This window comes from Amblyraja radiata, chromosome 1 (genome assembly GCF_010909765.2).
Source record: "Amblyraja radiata isolate CabotCenter1 chromosome 1, sAmbRad1.1.pri, whole genome shotgun sequence".
In the NCBI taxonomy this organism is placed as follows: Eukaryota; Metazoa; Chordata; class Chondrichthyes; order Rajiformes; family Rajidae; genus Amblyraja; species Amblyraja radiata.
The window spans coordinates 123406778-123423602 of NC_045956.1; the positions used below are offsets into that span (position 1 = coordinate 123406778).

At 41.6% G+C, this 16825-nt stretch overlaps 1 protein-coding gene across 4 annotated transcripts in view; it reads left to right on the plus strand.

Moving 5' to 3' along the window:
- LOC116978833 (cAMP-specific 3',5'-cyclic phosphodiesterase 4D-like) overlaps positions 1-16825 on the plus strand; it is a 724969-nt gene that overhangs the window by 573796 nt on the left and 134348 nt on the right. For all 4 annotated transcript variants that reach the window (XM_033030092.1, XM_033030093.1, XM_033030107.1 and 1 more), the window contains 2 exons: positions 12343-12379; positions 13746-13822. In XM_033030092.1, the coding sequence (XP_032885983.1) occupies positions 12343-12379; positions 13746-13822 (114 nt within the window). The remainder of the gene's footprint in view (positions 1-12342; positions 12380-13745; positions 13823-16825) is intronic.

The window sequence follows — 16825 nt, forward strand, 5'->3', positions numbered from 1 at the left end:
AGGAAGACATAAATAATCTGCCAGAAATAGCAGGGGACTGGGGGTCAAATGAGATGGAGGAACTGAGTGAAATCCAGGTTAGTCGGGAAGTGCTGTTAGGCAAATTGAATGGATTAAAGGCCGATAAATCCCCAGGGCCAGATAGGCTGCATCCCAGAGTACTTAAGGAAGTAGCCCCAGAAATAGTGGATGCATTAGTTATAATTTTTCAAAACTCTTTAGATTCTGGAGTAGTTCCTGAGGATTGGAGGGTAGCTAATATAACCCCACTTTTTAAAAAGGGAGGGAGAAAGAAAACGGGGAATTACAGACCAGTTAGTCTAACATCGATAGTGGGGAAAATGCTAGAGTCAGTTATTAAAGATGGGATAGCAGCACATTTGGAAAGTGGTGAAATCATTGGACAAAGTCAGCATGGATTTATGAAAGGTAAATCATGTCTGACGAATCTTATTGAAATTTTCGAGGATGTAACTAGTAGAGTGGATAAGGGAGAACCAGTGGATGTGTTATATCTGGACTTTCAGAAGGCTTTCGACAAGGTCCCACATAAGAGATTAGTATGCAAACTTAAAACACATGGTATTGGGGGTTCAGTATTGATGTGGATAGAGAACTGGCTGGCAGACAGGAAGTAAAGAGTAGGAGTAAACGGGTCCTTTTCAGAATGGCAGGCAGTGACTAGTGGGATACCGCAAGGCTCAGTGCTGGGACCCCAGCTATTTACAATATATATTAATGATCTGGACGAGGGAATTAAATGCACCACTCAAAGTTTGCAGATGACACGAAGCTGGGGGGCAGTGTTAGCTGTGAGGAGGATGCTAGGAGGCTGTAAGGTGACTTGGATGGGTTGGGTGAGTGGGCAAATGCATGGCAGGTGCAGTATAATGTGGATAAATGTGAGGTTATCCACTTTGGTGGCAAAACAGGAAAGTAGACTATTACCGGAATGGTGGCCGATTAGGAAAAGAGGAGATGCAACGAGACCTGGGTGTCATGGTACACCAGTCATTGAACTTTTGGGACGACAGATGGCACAATGGGCTAAGTGTTCGGCTGGCGACCGGAAGGTAGCCGGTTCGAATCCCGCTTGGAGTGCATACTGTCGTTGTGTCCTTGGGCAAGACACTTCACCCACCTTTGCCTGTGTGTGAATGTGTGTGAGTGATTGGTGGTGGTCGGAGGGGCCGTAGGCGCAGAATGGCAGCCACGCTTCCGTCAGTCTGCCCCAGGGCAGCTGTGGCTACAGAAGTACCTTACCACCACCGAGTGTGACTGAGGAGTGAATGAATAATGCGATGTAAAGCGCCTTGAGTATTAGAAAGGCGCTATATAAATCCCATCCATTATTGAAAGTAGGAATGCAGGTGCAGCAGGCAGTGAAGAAAGCAAATGGTATGTTGGCATTCATAGCAAACGGATTTGAGTATAAGAGCAGGGAGGTTCTACTGCAGTTGTACAGGGTCTTGGTGAGACCACACCTGGAGTATTGCGTACAGTTTTGGTCTCCTAATCTGAGGAAAGACATTCTTGCCATAGAGGGAGTACAGAGAAGGTTCACCAGACTGATTCCTGGGATGGCAGGACTTTCAAATGAAGAAAGACTGGATAGACTCGGCTTGTACACGCTAGAATTTAGAAGATTGAGGGGGGATCATATAGAAACTTACAAAATTCTTAAGGGGTTGGACAGGCTAGATGCAGGAAGATTGTTCTCGATGTTCCCGAACAAGGGGTCACATTTTAAGGATAAGTCTTTTAGGACCGAGATGAGAAAAACATTTTTCACACAGAGAGTGGTGAATCTATGGAATTCTCTGCCACAGAAGGTAGTTGAGGCCAGTTCATTGGCTATATTTAAGAGGGAGTTAGATGTGGCCCATTTGGCTAAAGGGATCAGGGGGTATGGAGAGAAGGCAGGTACAGGATACTGAGTTGGATGATCAGCCATGATCATATTGAATGGCGGTGCAGGCTTGAAGGGCCGAATGGCCTACTCCTGCACCTATTTTCTATGTTTCTATGAAGTACCTATTCAACTTCTGCCATTTCCTTGTTGCCCATAATAATTTCACTCGTATATCTGACTTCAAGGGACCCTCATTTGACTTTACTACTCTTTTTCCCTTAACATATCTAAAGAAGCTTTTACTGTCCTTCTTTATATTCCTGGCCAGCTTCCCTTCGTACTTCATCTTTTCAGCCCGTATTGCCCGTTTTGTTTCCTTCTGTTGTCCTATGAAAGTTTCCCAATCCTCTGGCTTCCGGCTACTCTTTGCTGTGTTATGCATCTTTTCTTTTAGTTTTAGTCTATCCCTAACTTCCCTTGTCAGCCACGGTTGCCTCCTAGTCCCCTTAGAATCTTTCTTCCTTTTTGGAATGAAATGATCCTGCATCTTCCAGATTATGCCCAGAAATTCCTGCCATTGCTGTTCCACCGTCATTCCTGCTAGGATCCCTTTCCAGTCTACCTTGGCCAGCTCCCCTCTCATGCCTTCATAGCCCCCTTTGTTCAACTGCATCACTGACAGTTCCGATTTAACCATCTCCTTCTCAAATTGCAGATTAAAACTAATCATATTATGATCACTACCTCCAAGCGCTTCCTTTACCTCGAGTTCTCTTATCATATCTGGTTCATTGGACAACACTAAATCCAGAATTGCCTTTTCTCTGGTCGGCTCCATTACAAGCTGCTCTAAGAATCTACCTCGGAGGCACTCTACAAACTCTCTTTCTTGGGGTCCTGGACCAACCTGATTTTCCCAGTCTATCTGCATATTGAAATCCCCCATCACCACAGTGGCATTACCTTTGTTACATGACAGTTTTAACTCCTGCTGCAACTTACACCTTACATCCAGGCTACTATTTGGGATCTTGCCTTTCAATTCCTCAACTCAATCCACAGTGACTCTACCACGTCAGTCCCGATGTCTTCCCTCACAAGGGACTGAATGCCATCCCTCACCAGTAGAGCTACCCCCCCTCCCCTGTCCTTTCTATAGGATGTGTAACCCTGAATATTGTTCCCAGGCCCGATACTCCTGCAGCCAAATCTCGGTAATCCCCACAATGTCATATCTACCAACCTCTAACTGAGCCTCAAGCTCATTTACTTTACTTCTTATACTTCGTGCTTTCAAATACAATACTCTCCTATCCCTTTGTGAACTTTCTTTCCCATACTGGGGTCATTAACTATCCCATTACTCCCTTTCCCTTAAACTCTGTCCTTGACTATCCCATTTGACACCCCCCCCCCCCCCCCCCCCCCTTATTTAGTTTAAAACCACCTGTGTCGCAGTGGCAAACCTGCCTGCCAGACTGTCGGTCCCACACATGTTAAGGTGCAATCCGTCCCTTTTGTACAGTTCCCCCTTACTCCAAAACAGATTCCAGTGGTCTAAGAATCTAAATCCCTGCCCCCTGCACCAGTTCCTCAGCCACACACTCAGGTCCTGCATCTCCCTGTTTCTGCTCTTGTCAGCACGAGGAACTGAAAGCAAACCGGAGATAACCTCCCTGGATGTCCTGCTTTTCAGCATTTTTCCGAGCTCTCTAAAGTCATGCTTCAGAATATTCATCCCCTTCTTTCCTACATCGTTTGTGCCAACATGCACTACAACTTCCAGTTGTTCACGTTCACGTTCACCCTTGAGGATTTTCTGCTCTCTGTCCGTCACATCCTGGATCCTGGCAGCACACCATCCTCGAATTCCGTCTGTTGCCGCAGAAACCCCTGTCCGTACCTCTCACAATAGAGTCTCCAACTGACGTCGGCCTCTTTGGTTTTGGCTCAACAGCTCTTTTTGCTTCGCAAGCCAGTGCGCCGCACAGTGTGTTAACATCTTTTTTCCCTTCTAAGTGGGTGAAGCTGTTCACAAGAGGTACAACACCCGGGGATCTTTGCATTCCATGTTTCCATCCCTTTCTCACCGTCATCCACCTTCTCTCTTCCAGCGCCTTAGGTGTAACAATCTTACTGTAGGACTCGTCGAGGAACGACTCAGTCCTTCACGGTTCTTCTCCCTGCTTCTCTTTGTTGCTACTTGTTCAAAATCCATGTAAGCTCTGGGCTAAGTCTGGTTGCTTTTTGGCGCTCTTTTTAAACAGTTTTCCCCCTCTGACTCACCTTTCCCACGGGCTTCAGCCACTTAGTTCTTCTCCCTGACTACTTTTTATTTTGTATTTTGCTCCAGACTTTCCCCCAAGTCCATGACCCATGGGACTGCCTATTCTTATCTTACTTCCTGAGCTGCCTACCTATATGAAGTATAACATATATTTTATAATCATAGTCTTATTTGTCACTTGAGATGAAGCATGCAAGTGACTGTAGCCATTTTGAATGCAGTGACCAAATCAGCTGCATAAATAATTCAGCACAGTAGAATCTCTTGACAGTTTTTGCCCTCAAGCCATTGAGAAAGCACTTTGTGTCCCACTAACGTGGCCACAATTGGTAAATTGCAATATGGGTTGGTGGACTGAGCAGAGAGGCACTTTGCATTATGGGATCGCTGTCTGTTGGTACCTGTTACCCCATTCCCTTATTGCACAAGCAAAATAAAATAGAACTGAAATGTTTTGACTTATGAGGTCAAAATCAGTAGCCATTCTCAATGTTACCTATTTACACAGAAATATATTTTGACATAATGCTTGTAACAATGTTGGCCATTTGAAATATGTGAAATATTTTCATGTACTCTTTCCACGTGGGATAAACCTATTCAAATAAAATTATTGTCATAATAATGCAGCTTAGTGGAAATGTATCCAATTTCTAAGTGTAATTGTTTACTGCCAGAATTGGCAATCGTTAATCTGTACATAAGTGTGACATTTAGTCACTAAAACAATGTTCTAATTGCAAAAAACTTGAGACTAACAATAACTTTCTGGATCTTTAATCTAAATAATCTCTTCAGTATCCATCCAAATACATTGTATATAAAACTATGGATAAATAAGAATGATTGCAAAAAAATCAGTCCCATTGAAAGGTTGAGATAACCTTAAAATCATACTTGGAGTGATCACATCATCTGAACTCTTAACAGAAACTATTTTCATTATAACTCCATTAATCCATTATTTTTGTATTGTGTGATATATATAAAATACATTGCTGTGTTGTACAGTTTAAATATCCTTTTGGTGTTGTCTTTTAATCTAGCAGAAGGTGCATGTATGCTATGATCATCAACAAATAAGTTGTCCCCTGCTTTGCAAGTGAAAACAACCACAAACCTGAGGAGAATTTCATGGAGAGATCAATGTTCAGAACATGCTTGCATTACCTTTAGTTTTTAATGCCACTTGTGCCATTTCTGGACCAGATTTTACAAAGAAATCTAACATTACTTTTAATAAAGGCAGAATTGTTCTCTGATTGTGTAAAAATTGTAATATTATTTCATAATTAAAAATACACGTGGAGCTATCAGTGGATTTAACCAGAAATAAAAGGAAAATTCAATGTGGATTTTTGGAAGCCTCACTTATTTTACTCAAATCTGAAGAGATGTGAAGTAATAATACTTGTACATGCTTGTAATAAATGTATGTACACCCACCTCTGCTCGCTGGAGTTTAGAAGGTTGAGGGGGGACCTCATTGAAACTTACATAATAATGAAAGGCATAGATGGCGTGGATGTGGAAAGGATGTTTCCACTGGTAGGAGAGTCTAGGACCAGAGGTCATAGCCTCAGAATTAAAGGGTGCTCTTTTAGAAAGGAGGTGAGGAGGAACTTCTTTAGTCAGTGGCAGTTAAATTGTGGAACTCGTTGCCACAGAGGGCTGCTGAGGCCAAGTCAGTGGATATTTTTAAGGCAGAGATAGACAAATTATTGATTAGAGCGGGTGTCGTCGGTTATGGGGAAAAGGCAGGAATATGGGATTAGGAGGCAGAGATCAGCCATGATTGAATGGCGGAGGAGACTCGATGGGCCGAATGGCCTAATTCTACTAGAATTTGTGAATTTGTGATTGTGGTATTGCTTCCTGCATTTATAAGTTTTAAACAATTAATTTGGGCCACTTATTGCAACAAAAAAAAACAATGTATTGTACAAAGTTGTAAAGGAAATTGTTACTTCTGTTCTCTCCATTATCATAGAAAGGTGAAAGGAAGACAATAAAAACAAAGATGAGCTTGAAGGCTTTTGATATTCAAGGGGACTTTAAACAATGTGTGGCTACACATTCAGATCTTGCACTATCAGAAATGGTATTCTGGAAATATTAGCTGATAACACATGTAACTATGTTCAAGGAACAAATGTTACAACATTAACTTCACTAGAAATGGATTGCATTAACGATGTAATTCTATTCCTTCTAAAACCCAATCCATGTTTCAAGGGAATAGCTGTAGAAAATCAACAGTAAAGTTTAATGCAAAAAGTTACTGTAGCTTGTAAAATTTAATGATAATTGGCTAGTCAAGTGCAACTTGTTTTGCTGATTAAATGATAATAAAAAACACATTTCTAGTATGTGGGTGCTATTAGTGTGTTGGCTGCCCATCCTTAGTTCTTCCAGAGATTTGCCCACCTCTTAGTTCCTTCCTCTGAGTTCATTAATAATTCACATGGATCTTCAACAGCTTAGTATTTAGTTTTAGTTTGTAGAAATACAGTCTTTGACTGACCGGGTCCACTCTGACCCATTCACATTAGTCCTATGTACTTTCTCATCCACTCCCTCCAAGCTAGGGCCAATTTACCTACAAATCCATCTGTCTTTGAGATGTGGGATGAAACCAGAGCACCCAAATGAAACCCATGGTCACGGGAAGTATGTGCAAACTCCACAGAAACAGCACCCGAGGTTGGGAGCAAACCCGCCCCTTTGGAACCGTGAGGCAGTAGTTGTGCCACTGAGCTTCACTAGTGGTCGTTTCTGAGCTGAACTCCAAATTGTAAACAATGCATTGTTAAAAACCATTGCTTTCCATGTTGTGGTGATGTGAACCACTGGACCAGATCATGCTCTCTGGCCTGTCCTTGCCGCCACTGAACTGGCTGGGTGTGCAAGTCTATCGCTATTTCCTTCTGGAGACCCCCTGAACAGGTTTTGGGTGAGCAGGGCGTCCAAGGCCTGCTCCTGAATTGCTGCTGACAACCTTAGGCAGCCAGTTAGCCTGCAACGGGGCTTTGATGCCTGTGGTCATCGTTGATTTTAATACTTTTATGTCAGTAATTTGAAAAAAATAAAAGAACTACTAAATATTTAAAGTAAAATAGAAAGTAAATTAAAACTCATAAAAGCTTAGGAGGATAAAAGACCAGAGGGATCTAGGAGTACTGGTACATAGTTCCCTGAAAATGGCATCACAAGTATCCAAGTGGTAGAGGTGGCTTCTGGTACTTTGGTCTTCATCAGTCAGTATAGAATTTGGGATGTTATGTTATAGTTATGCAGGACAGTTGTGAGGCCGCATTTAGGATATTGTTCCCGTTTTGCTTACCCTGCTATAGGAGTGATATCATTAAGGAGGAAAAAGTGCAAAGAAGATTTACAAAGATGTTGCCAGGGCTTGAGGGCTGAAGCTAAAGAAAAAGGTTGGGCAGTCTAAGAATGTAATCCTTGGAGTGCAAGAGGCTGAGGAGTGATCTTATAGAAGTGTATAAAATCCTGAGAAGAATAGTGTCTTTTACCCAGGGTACCAGAGGACATGGGTTAAGGTGAGACGGGCAAGATTTAATGGGAACCCGAGGGGCGATTTTTTAACTGAGGTTGGTGGGTATATGGACCAAGCTGCCAGAGGAGTTAGTTGAAGTGGGTATTGTAACAGTATTTGAAAGTCACTTGCAGAGGTACATGGACAGGAAGAGTTAAAGTGATCTGGGCCAAACGCTGGCAAATGGGATTAGCTTAGATGGCATTAATGGGTCAGCATGAATGAGTTGGGCTGGGGGATGTTTCTGTGCTGTATGACTTTATGACACATGAATAAAAATATTAAACTAAAGAAAAATAAATTTACTCCATAGTCTCTCTTGAAATTTATGTGGTCTTGGATCCTTTGCTAAGTCTAACCATCGTAATGCTTGGAATCTTATCTGGTATAGACTCCATGTCCAATCACAAAGTAAACCAACAGATTTTGCCTTGTGAAATGAAGAAGTCCAGCTTTGAACAGCAGTAAGCAACTGCTTTTGATTTGATTTTCTATTGACATTAGATAACAAAGTCTGCAATTTTTAAAAGTAAGAAATGGGAGCAAGAAAAGGCTGTGCTGTCCTTCCCAAGTCTGCTTCTTATTCAATAATTTCTCAGCCAATCTTTTACTTGAATTGTACTTTGCCTACCTATCTCCCTTGATTTCCCCCAACAAGGTTCAGATGAACTGTTCTCCAAGCACAAATTGTAGAAGTAAAAATTGCATATTTAAAATTTTAAAAATACATTGACTGCTTTTAGTCATGGATTGTGGAAATTGCTCACAACTCTGACACGTTGTCCATCCCTATTTGCTTCCGACCTGAAGAGGCAATTACCCTGGAATTGCATATAAGCCAAGCAGAGCAAAGATGGAAGATTAAATTCCTGAAAGATATTTGTGATCTTGATTTTTTTTTTCCCAGCAATCTTTCTTCCTTACCCTTTGCCAATCACAGTTCATTCGCTTTTTTTGTCTCATGGCAACACCTTTACATGTCCAGGAATTTATGGGCCATGCACTTTCTTTGAGCAGCCAGCGTTGGTTCCAAGTGAAAAGAAACAGTCCAAAATCATTTTGTTTGTGATTAATACAAACTATTTTAATATTTATGCAGTTACTATAGTAATTTCATGACAAATTCCAGAGGCAGCATTCCCTTTTTAGGGAGTTTTCAGGAGAGCTGCATTTATACATTTGGTACCTCTCATAACTCCAGTGTGGTTGGCTATATTTTCTGCTGCAAATGTTTGACTTGCAGTATACATTGGAACATAAACGCCAACAATATTGTTTTTGCCGGCTTGTGTTTTGTTCAAGGTGTACTTTGGATGCATCGTTTGCCAGATTACAGAATATATTTCAGTTATTTATATTTTCAATAATAGTCTACTTAGTTAAGTACTCATATTGGATTGGGACCATATTTGAAACAATAATACATTTTGTGAAAAATTGCACTAATAACTGATATTTTAATCAGTTTGCATTTGAAAGGGCACAATGTAAGCCATATTTGTGAGTATGGGATTTCTTTAAATGCTCTACACGAGTGTGATTTGCTGAGTTACTAGCATTGAAATTATTGAAGTCACAATAGCTATCACTCAAAATTACGATGCCTCTTTTGGCTCTGGCTATGTTTAGAATAATTTTTTGGGATCACATTCTTATTCACCAGAGTCATCACACATATCAATTTCCAGAGTAAGGCAGAAATATGCCTCAATAGTATCTGTGACAGGGCAAAGATGTCATGTGCAATGTGTCAGTTGGAGGCTGGTCGTCCTAGAACTTTAAGATAATGCAGTTCCAACATTCAACTCCTTACCTTTTCTGGGCATGTCTAAAATTATCTGGCTCCATGGAATGGCTTTTTTTGGCAGGCCTTTTGAAGATAATGAAGGTGTCAAAACATAAAGTGCAGTAATTCAGTTGGGATTTGATGCTAATGAAGGACGCATTACTGTTGATGAAAGTTGATATACACACAGATGATTTATGTGCAGTTAATTGTAATAATGGGTACTTTAAAACAGTGCTTACTTTTATTCTGCACAGGAGGCTATTGCCACACGCTATTAGCAGAGTGTGAAACTGAGGTGGCCACAGCTTGAGTCTAACTTATGAGGATATAAGTGAGTCTTTGTGGTGTCAAACTGAAAATCAACAATGTCCCTTGATAGATTCAGGTGTCATGAATGCGATATTAAGTTGAAGAGCCATCTGGAAAAAAAACATTTAAAAAGAACATCTGTAATACAGACATTTTACGGCAGAGTCTTAAGCCATTTGTCCTAAATTGTCTATACTGGTCAATGCTCTTATGAGGATTGTTCCAATCTTTCTCATCTAATAAAATTACAAAGCTTATCCAAAAAAACAAAACAAATGTGTTTAATTAATCTATTTGTACAGTATGTGCCAACATAATTAGAATAAAACTTGAAAGGAAAATAAGAGCTCCATAGCTCCAAAATGTCCATCATGGTTTATTGATTCAACCTAGTAATGTCACATTAATCACTGCTCCAAAAAAATATTCAAAGGCTTAAAGAACCGTTTTTTTTTTTTATCAGCAGCAATTGTTTGTCATTTCTTAATTATTTGAAGATTCTCCAGGAATTGTCCTGGACGAAATTGTTACTTCTTTAAGTTGCAACCCAGGAGATTGTTCACCAACATGGATATTTAATACTAAAGATAAGGGCAAATTTGCCATCCACATCCACAACCCTACAGCAAAAATATTGAAATAAATATCGCAAAACTAAAACTAGAAATAAGGAATTACAAAAAAATATTTATTAATGGTATAATTTTAGGCATATCTTTCTTATCCATTTTTAAAGTTGTAAGCAAATTAGTTTCATTGATTTGATTAAGAGTTAAGAGAAGAAAACGCCCTCCACAAAAATGCCTGAATAAAGTAACTCGTTTATTCACCACGTTTGGTGCCTCGACAACAGTGTGTTATGTTGTGATTTCCTTTGCGGTGTGGATATTTAAAACCCCAACAATCCGGCAGGTTGAGGATTTTTGTGCCAGTCTGGCATATTTTGTGGACTTTTGGATGTTATTTCTTATTAATATCTCAACATTTTTCATTAAAATTTTCTTGATATTGCATAAAAATAAATGTTCCATTTAACCTGATAAATATTAAGGGAGTACAATAAATGGGGTTAGATACAAAATGCTGGAGTAACTCAGAAGGGCAGGCAGCATCTCTGGGGAGAAGGGATTGGTGACGTTTCGGGTTGAGAGGGAATGGCCCTGGTCATTAAAAAGGGGCGGGCACAGTAACCAGGGGCAAACTGAGATTAAAGGAAATTACAATCAAAAAGGCACAACAGAGGTTGTACTTTCTGCAGCAGCTGAGGAAGCACAATCTGCCACAGGCAATGATGGTTCAATTCTATATGGCCGTTGTAGACGCTGTCCTCGCCTTCTCCATCATGGTCTGGTTTAGCACGACATCCGGAGGCTGCAGCGAATTGTTCAATCAGCTGCGAAGGTTATTGGCTGCAACCTTCCCTCCATTGACGAACTGTACACTGCAAGGGCCAGGAAGCGAGCGGGTAAGATTATCTCTGACCCCTCTCACCCTGGCCACAAACTCTTTGAATCACTTCCCTCTGGAAGGTGACTCCAGAGTGTCAAAGCTGCCACAGCTAGACATAAAAACAGCTTTTTTCCATGAGTAGTAACTCTACTCAATAACCAAAAATCTGTAGCCTCCTTTTGCTCTGGTATTTTATGTAATTCACATGTTTAATCGATAATGTTTTATTATTAATGTTTTATGTGTCATTCCTAACTGTCACTGTATGTCATGTTGTCACTTGCGGGCGAAGCACCAAGGCAAATTCCTTGTATGTGAATACTTGGCCAATAAACTTATTCATTCATTCAGAAATCAAAACCTTAGAGATTAAGGGGAAGTGTAGGAACCAGGGGCCTAGCAGGTTAAAGGGGAAATGTGGGAACTGGCGTCCTGGTGGATTAAAGGGGAAGTGTGGGAACCCAAGTACCTGTCGGGTTAAAGGGCCAGTGAGGGAACCGGGCCCCAGTTAGTTGAGAGAGAGCGCAGGAAGTGGGCCTTAGTGAGTTTCAGAAGAGCATGGCAAGCATCATCAGATACCAAACTATCAAGGTTTCCGAATTGTCGGATAATGTATTATTACAGTTTTACTATACTGCTCCAGCACAGTTCTCAAAGTGGATTGTTCTTAGAATCGCCTTGTGTGACTGAGACAAATTTGAGGCTGTTAATTTTCTGGAGGTTGAGTCTTTTTAATGGAGTTTTCATACAAGCAGTTGAACATCTATTGAGGATAATAAAAGAGCATTGTTAATGGAGGTAGGTATTATGGGGTGCATTGTCATCCCAGATATCCGTGCCGTGGTTAATATCCATAATGAACACTTGTCCGCTAGGACCCCTCAGGCAAACTCATTCAGAACTTGTGACACTGTTGCTCAGGTGCCAGGTACAATGCATTCATTTATAGCTCATTCAACGTTGTTTCATGAAGAAATGAAAATGTTCAAAATGAATCATTATTCTGTGAAAATATCTTTAATTCACGTTCATTTTAATCAACAGCTATAGTCCATTTTGATAATGTAAAATATAACAATTAATTTATTCATATTTTGCAGCCATGGAGATGACCCAATTGTGACTCCCTTTGCACAGGTAAGTTACATCATTATTCATGCAGGTTCAATTTACTGAGCTGATTCTCTTTACAAGGCTGTCTTTTGGACAAATATAACTTTTTAGTAAGTGTTAATCATTGCAGATAATATCTTTCATATGCATTTCCTATTAAAAGGTGATAATATTTTTCATTTGAGCTTCAGTTTATCTTGTGAGAACATTTCCAACATGTCAGATAATTATTTGTGTAATTAACTAATCAAATTCTTGCATTCGTATCAGCTTTTGCAAGTTGTTATATATTTATATATTTATTATATCATTTACGTTTGTGTTGATTGTAAACTGCGAAGTAGGCAAAGGCAATTGAAGATTGGAATACAATTTTAGAAGTGGCTTAAGGTGCTAAAGTGAGACTAATATTATGAGGAAATTGCAATAGAACACAAAGTTAACTACATAGTAAGGAATGCACAATTAATTGCACAATGATCTATATCAATCCAGTTTCTAGAAGCCACCAGGTGGCACTGTTGTATCTTATTTGAATTTAAAGTGTTAGAGAAAGGCAAATAAATGACCATCATGTAATGGGATAAAGACTTGCTTTTTATCAACCTTTCTATTGACTGATTAACACAGCGTCTGTCTGAAGGCAGAGCTTTGAGTTCAATTGGATAAATTCACCATTGGATTTCAAAGGAAGTTTAGTTTAGTTTAATTTATTCTGCATCTGTGGCCTGATAGAAGAGGGAGAAAAGTGACCGGATGAGTCTGGTAATTGATTATGCAGATGGACTTGCCAAGGCAGCATGAAGTGTAGATGGAGTCCATGAAAGGGATGTGGATTTGTGTGATGGTCTGGGTTACGTCCACATCTCTCTGCAATTTCTTGCAGTCTTGGATGGAGCTATTCCCAACCCTTGCTGTGATGTATCCCAATAAAATGGTTTCTAAAGCACATCCGTAGAAATTGGTGAGGGTTGTTGGGAATCTGCTGTACTTCCTAAGCCTTCTAATAAAGAAGAGGTGATGGTGTGCTTTTCTTTGATGTGGCTGGCCCAGGACAAATTGTTGGTGATATTTATATCCAACAACTTGAAGCTTCTGACTATCTCTACTTCGGCGCCATCAATGTATATTAGGATGTGTGTACAGGCTATATTATTAGCTTTAAGTAGCTACATTATTGCATTGTTTTTTTTCTCATATCATGCTTTTCCACCACATCTGTTAAGACTAGAAAGTATGCTTCATATTCTTAATTTGTTATCCTGCGTAAATGCTGAAATTAATTTGTAGAACAGAGGCTCTCAGCAGATCACAATATGTAAAATTATATTTTAAAATGTTTAAAGACTCTGTTTCCTTCATACCAACAATCATCTTTTTTTCTCATTAGGTGCTTGCGAGCCTACGCACTGTAAGAAACAACTTTGCTACACTAACCAACCTGCAAGATCGAGCATCCAGTAGCAAGTAAGCCTTTTGTTTCACTAGGTGGCAGTCGTATAGCATAAGCTAATGCCAGTTTTAAATCCTGATGCCATGACGTTTTACTTGTAGAAAAAGTTATTTCATCCATGGAGTTTCTGTTATTGTTTATATTTTTATGGTATACTAGACCAAGTGGGACCCGTTGGGTCCCGTCCACTCAACGGGGTGGGGGGGGGGGGGGCTGCGGCGTCACACACACAATAACCACCCCTCATACGCACACACACTAACCACCTCCCTTGATATTATATTAATATTATTAATTCGCTCCTTTTACCCCATCCCCGCCCTATCCACTCATGAGAGAGGGGCAGAGAGAGAGAGAGAGGCAGAGAGAGAGCGAGGCAGAGAGAGAGAGGGGCAGAGAGATAGCGAAAGGGGCAGAGAGAGAGAGAGGGGCAGCGAGAGAGATAGACAGAGAGAGAGAGAGAGATAGGCAGAGAGGGAGAGAGCGGCGGAGAGAGGCAGAGAGAGAGAAAGGGGCACAGAGAGAGAGAGGGAGAAAAGGGGGGGCAGAGAGAGAGGAGAAAGGGGAGAGAGAGAGAGAGAGAGAGAGAGAGAGAGAGAGAGAGAGAGAGAGAGAGAGGAGGGGGCAGAGAGAGGAGAGAGGGGCAGAGAGAGAGAGGTGGGGGAAGGGAGGGGGGGGAGAGAAAGGGAGGGGGGAAAGAGGGGGGAGGAGGTTAAAGGAGGGGGAGAGGCCGGTGGAGAGGAGGGGACCGGAGGGGAGAGGAGAGAGGAGGAGGATAGAGGAGTGGGGGAGAGGATGAGGAGGAGGGGGGAGAGGAGGAGGAGGAGGGGGGAGAGGACAAGGAGGAGGAGGAGGGGAGGAGGAGGAGGAGGAGGAGGAGGAGGAGGAGGAGGAGGAGGAGGAGGAGGAGGAGGAGGAGGAGGAGGAGGAGGAGGAGGAGGAGGAAGGGGGGCGAGGAAGAGGGGGGAGAGGAGGAAGGGTGCAAGGAGCAGGCAACAGGGCTCGGGTCAACTAAAGAACTGCATGTTCAGCGGCTTCAATCCAGAGCCCGGGGGGGGGGAGGGGTCGTCACAGGGTAGGGCTGGTTCCCGAACGCAATGATCCCGGCTGGCGGCCGCAGGCTCCAGGGCCCATGTACGGGGGGTGGGGGGGGGGGGGTGTGACGTCACTCGCAGCGCGTGGAACATTGCGCAGGCCGCGAGATGCAGACCCATTGTGATGTCATCAGCCCCTTTATTTTCAAAGATATTTCAGATTTGTGAGCATTTTCATAAATATCTCAAGAAATAAAGCACAAATTTTTCAGATGACGCAATTTCTGAATCCATGGGATAAAACTCTACAGAAATATGTAAAATTCTTTGGAGAACGTGGATATGAGACGTTTATGGTCGGGACTTCTTCAAATTGATTATCTGTTCAGGGTCTGAAGAATGGACCAATCCAAGTTCAGCTATCCGTTCTCCTAAGATGCTGCCTGGCCTGCTGTTACTCTCATACTTTGTTCCTTTTTTTGTAAACCAGCATCCGCAGTTCTTTGAAATTCCATAATGTAAATTAAAATGGATTAAAAGTATAATATAATTTGTGATGACAATAAATCACACTGGATTATCATTAAAAAAACCTACATAGATGCTAGTTACATCCTTCCAGCATTGAAAAGACCTGCTTATTCTGATACTCGTGGTCTTTTACACAATAAAGAATCATTAATCCTTGCGAACACACTTTACCTAGTACATGAGCTTTTATTTTGCGAATCAGACTTTTGTTTGGCATCTTGACAAATGCCTTCTGAAAAAGGTATGCAGGTAGTTACTTAAAAAGTGAAATATTTTCAATGGTGAAAATCCTAGCACTCAGATTTCCATTTCTCCCTTGTAACAAAAAACCTTTCAACTGACAATAATAATAAACTAATCTAAACTTCTCACCTTATAACCTGTGCCCTCTAGTTCTGGAGTCTCCTGCCCTGGGAAAATGTCTCTGACTATCCTTTCTATGTTCCTCATGATGTTATAAATCTCAAAGGTTACTCCTCAGCTTCAGAGCATTAAAAATAGAATAGATAGTCAGAGTTTGTTCCCTTGGGTAGACATGTCAAACGCCAGAGGCACAGCTTTAAGGTGAGAGGTGGATAGTTTAAAGGAGTTGTGTGGGGCTATAAAGGGGCTGTCCCACTTGGGCGACCTAATCCGCAAGTTCTGGCGAGTTTGCCGTCGACTCATACTCACAGCATGGTCGACACGAGGTTGTAGAAGGTCTTTGTAACTCTCCTTCATGCTCAAGAGTACTTACTTACTTACGTACTGCCTATTATGCCTCCTGGCATGTATGGCAGCAACGAGGGTCCTCCACTCCTTGTTGATTCCTTCAGTTGCTGTTTTCGTAACATATTTGTTTTACGAGACAGGGTTGTTAGCCCTGTGCTCAACCCCCAACTTGGAGGACCAGTGGATTGCTCTTCATCTCGCCTCTACCCTTCGACCTGTCCAGCATGGGAGACCCTAACAGGAGACGAATCTCCCGCTGGCATAACTCTAGGGGTTACTGAGACACACAAGCTCCCTGACCATGACAAGGTTGCAATCCAACAGGGAGATGCTCGAGAGTAGTCCCCGTGTACTCGAGGCCCCAGCTAGGTTGTGGCATATTTTTCAACATGTCGAAAAATGTCCACGAGTAAAAAAAGGTCGCCATGGAAAAAATCGATACTTTTTTTATTCGTAGGTTTAGTCGTAGTAGGTAGTAGAAGGTCGGCATGTTAGTCGTAGGTAATCAAGGGTAGTCGTGGATAGTCTTCATCATAGTCGAAGGGAGGTCGAAGGAGATCGAAGGAGGTCGTCTTCACTCTCCACTATTCGGTGTCCAATTTTCCCGAAGTTAGTCGTAGCTAGTCGAAGCTCGTCTTCAACATAGTCGAAGGAGGTGTCGAAGGAGATCTTCTACATAGTCGAAGGAGGTCTTCAACATGACATTTTTTCAAACTCTCCTAAACTCTTCTAAACTCGCCA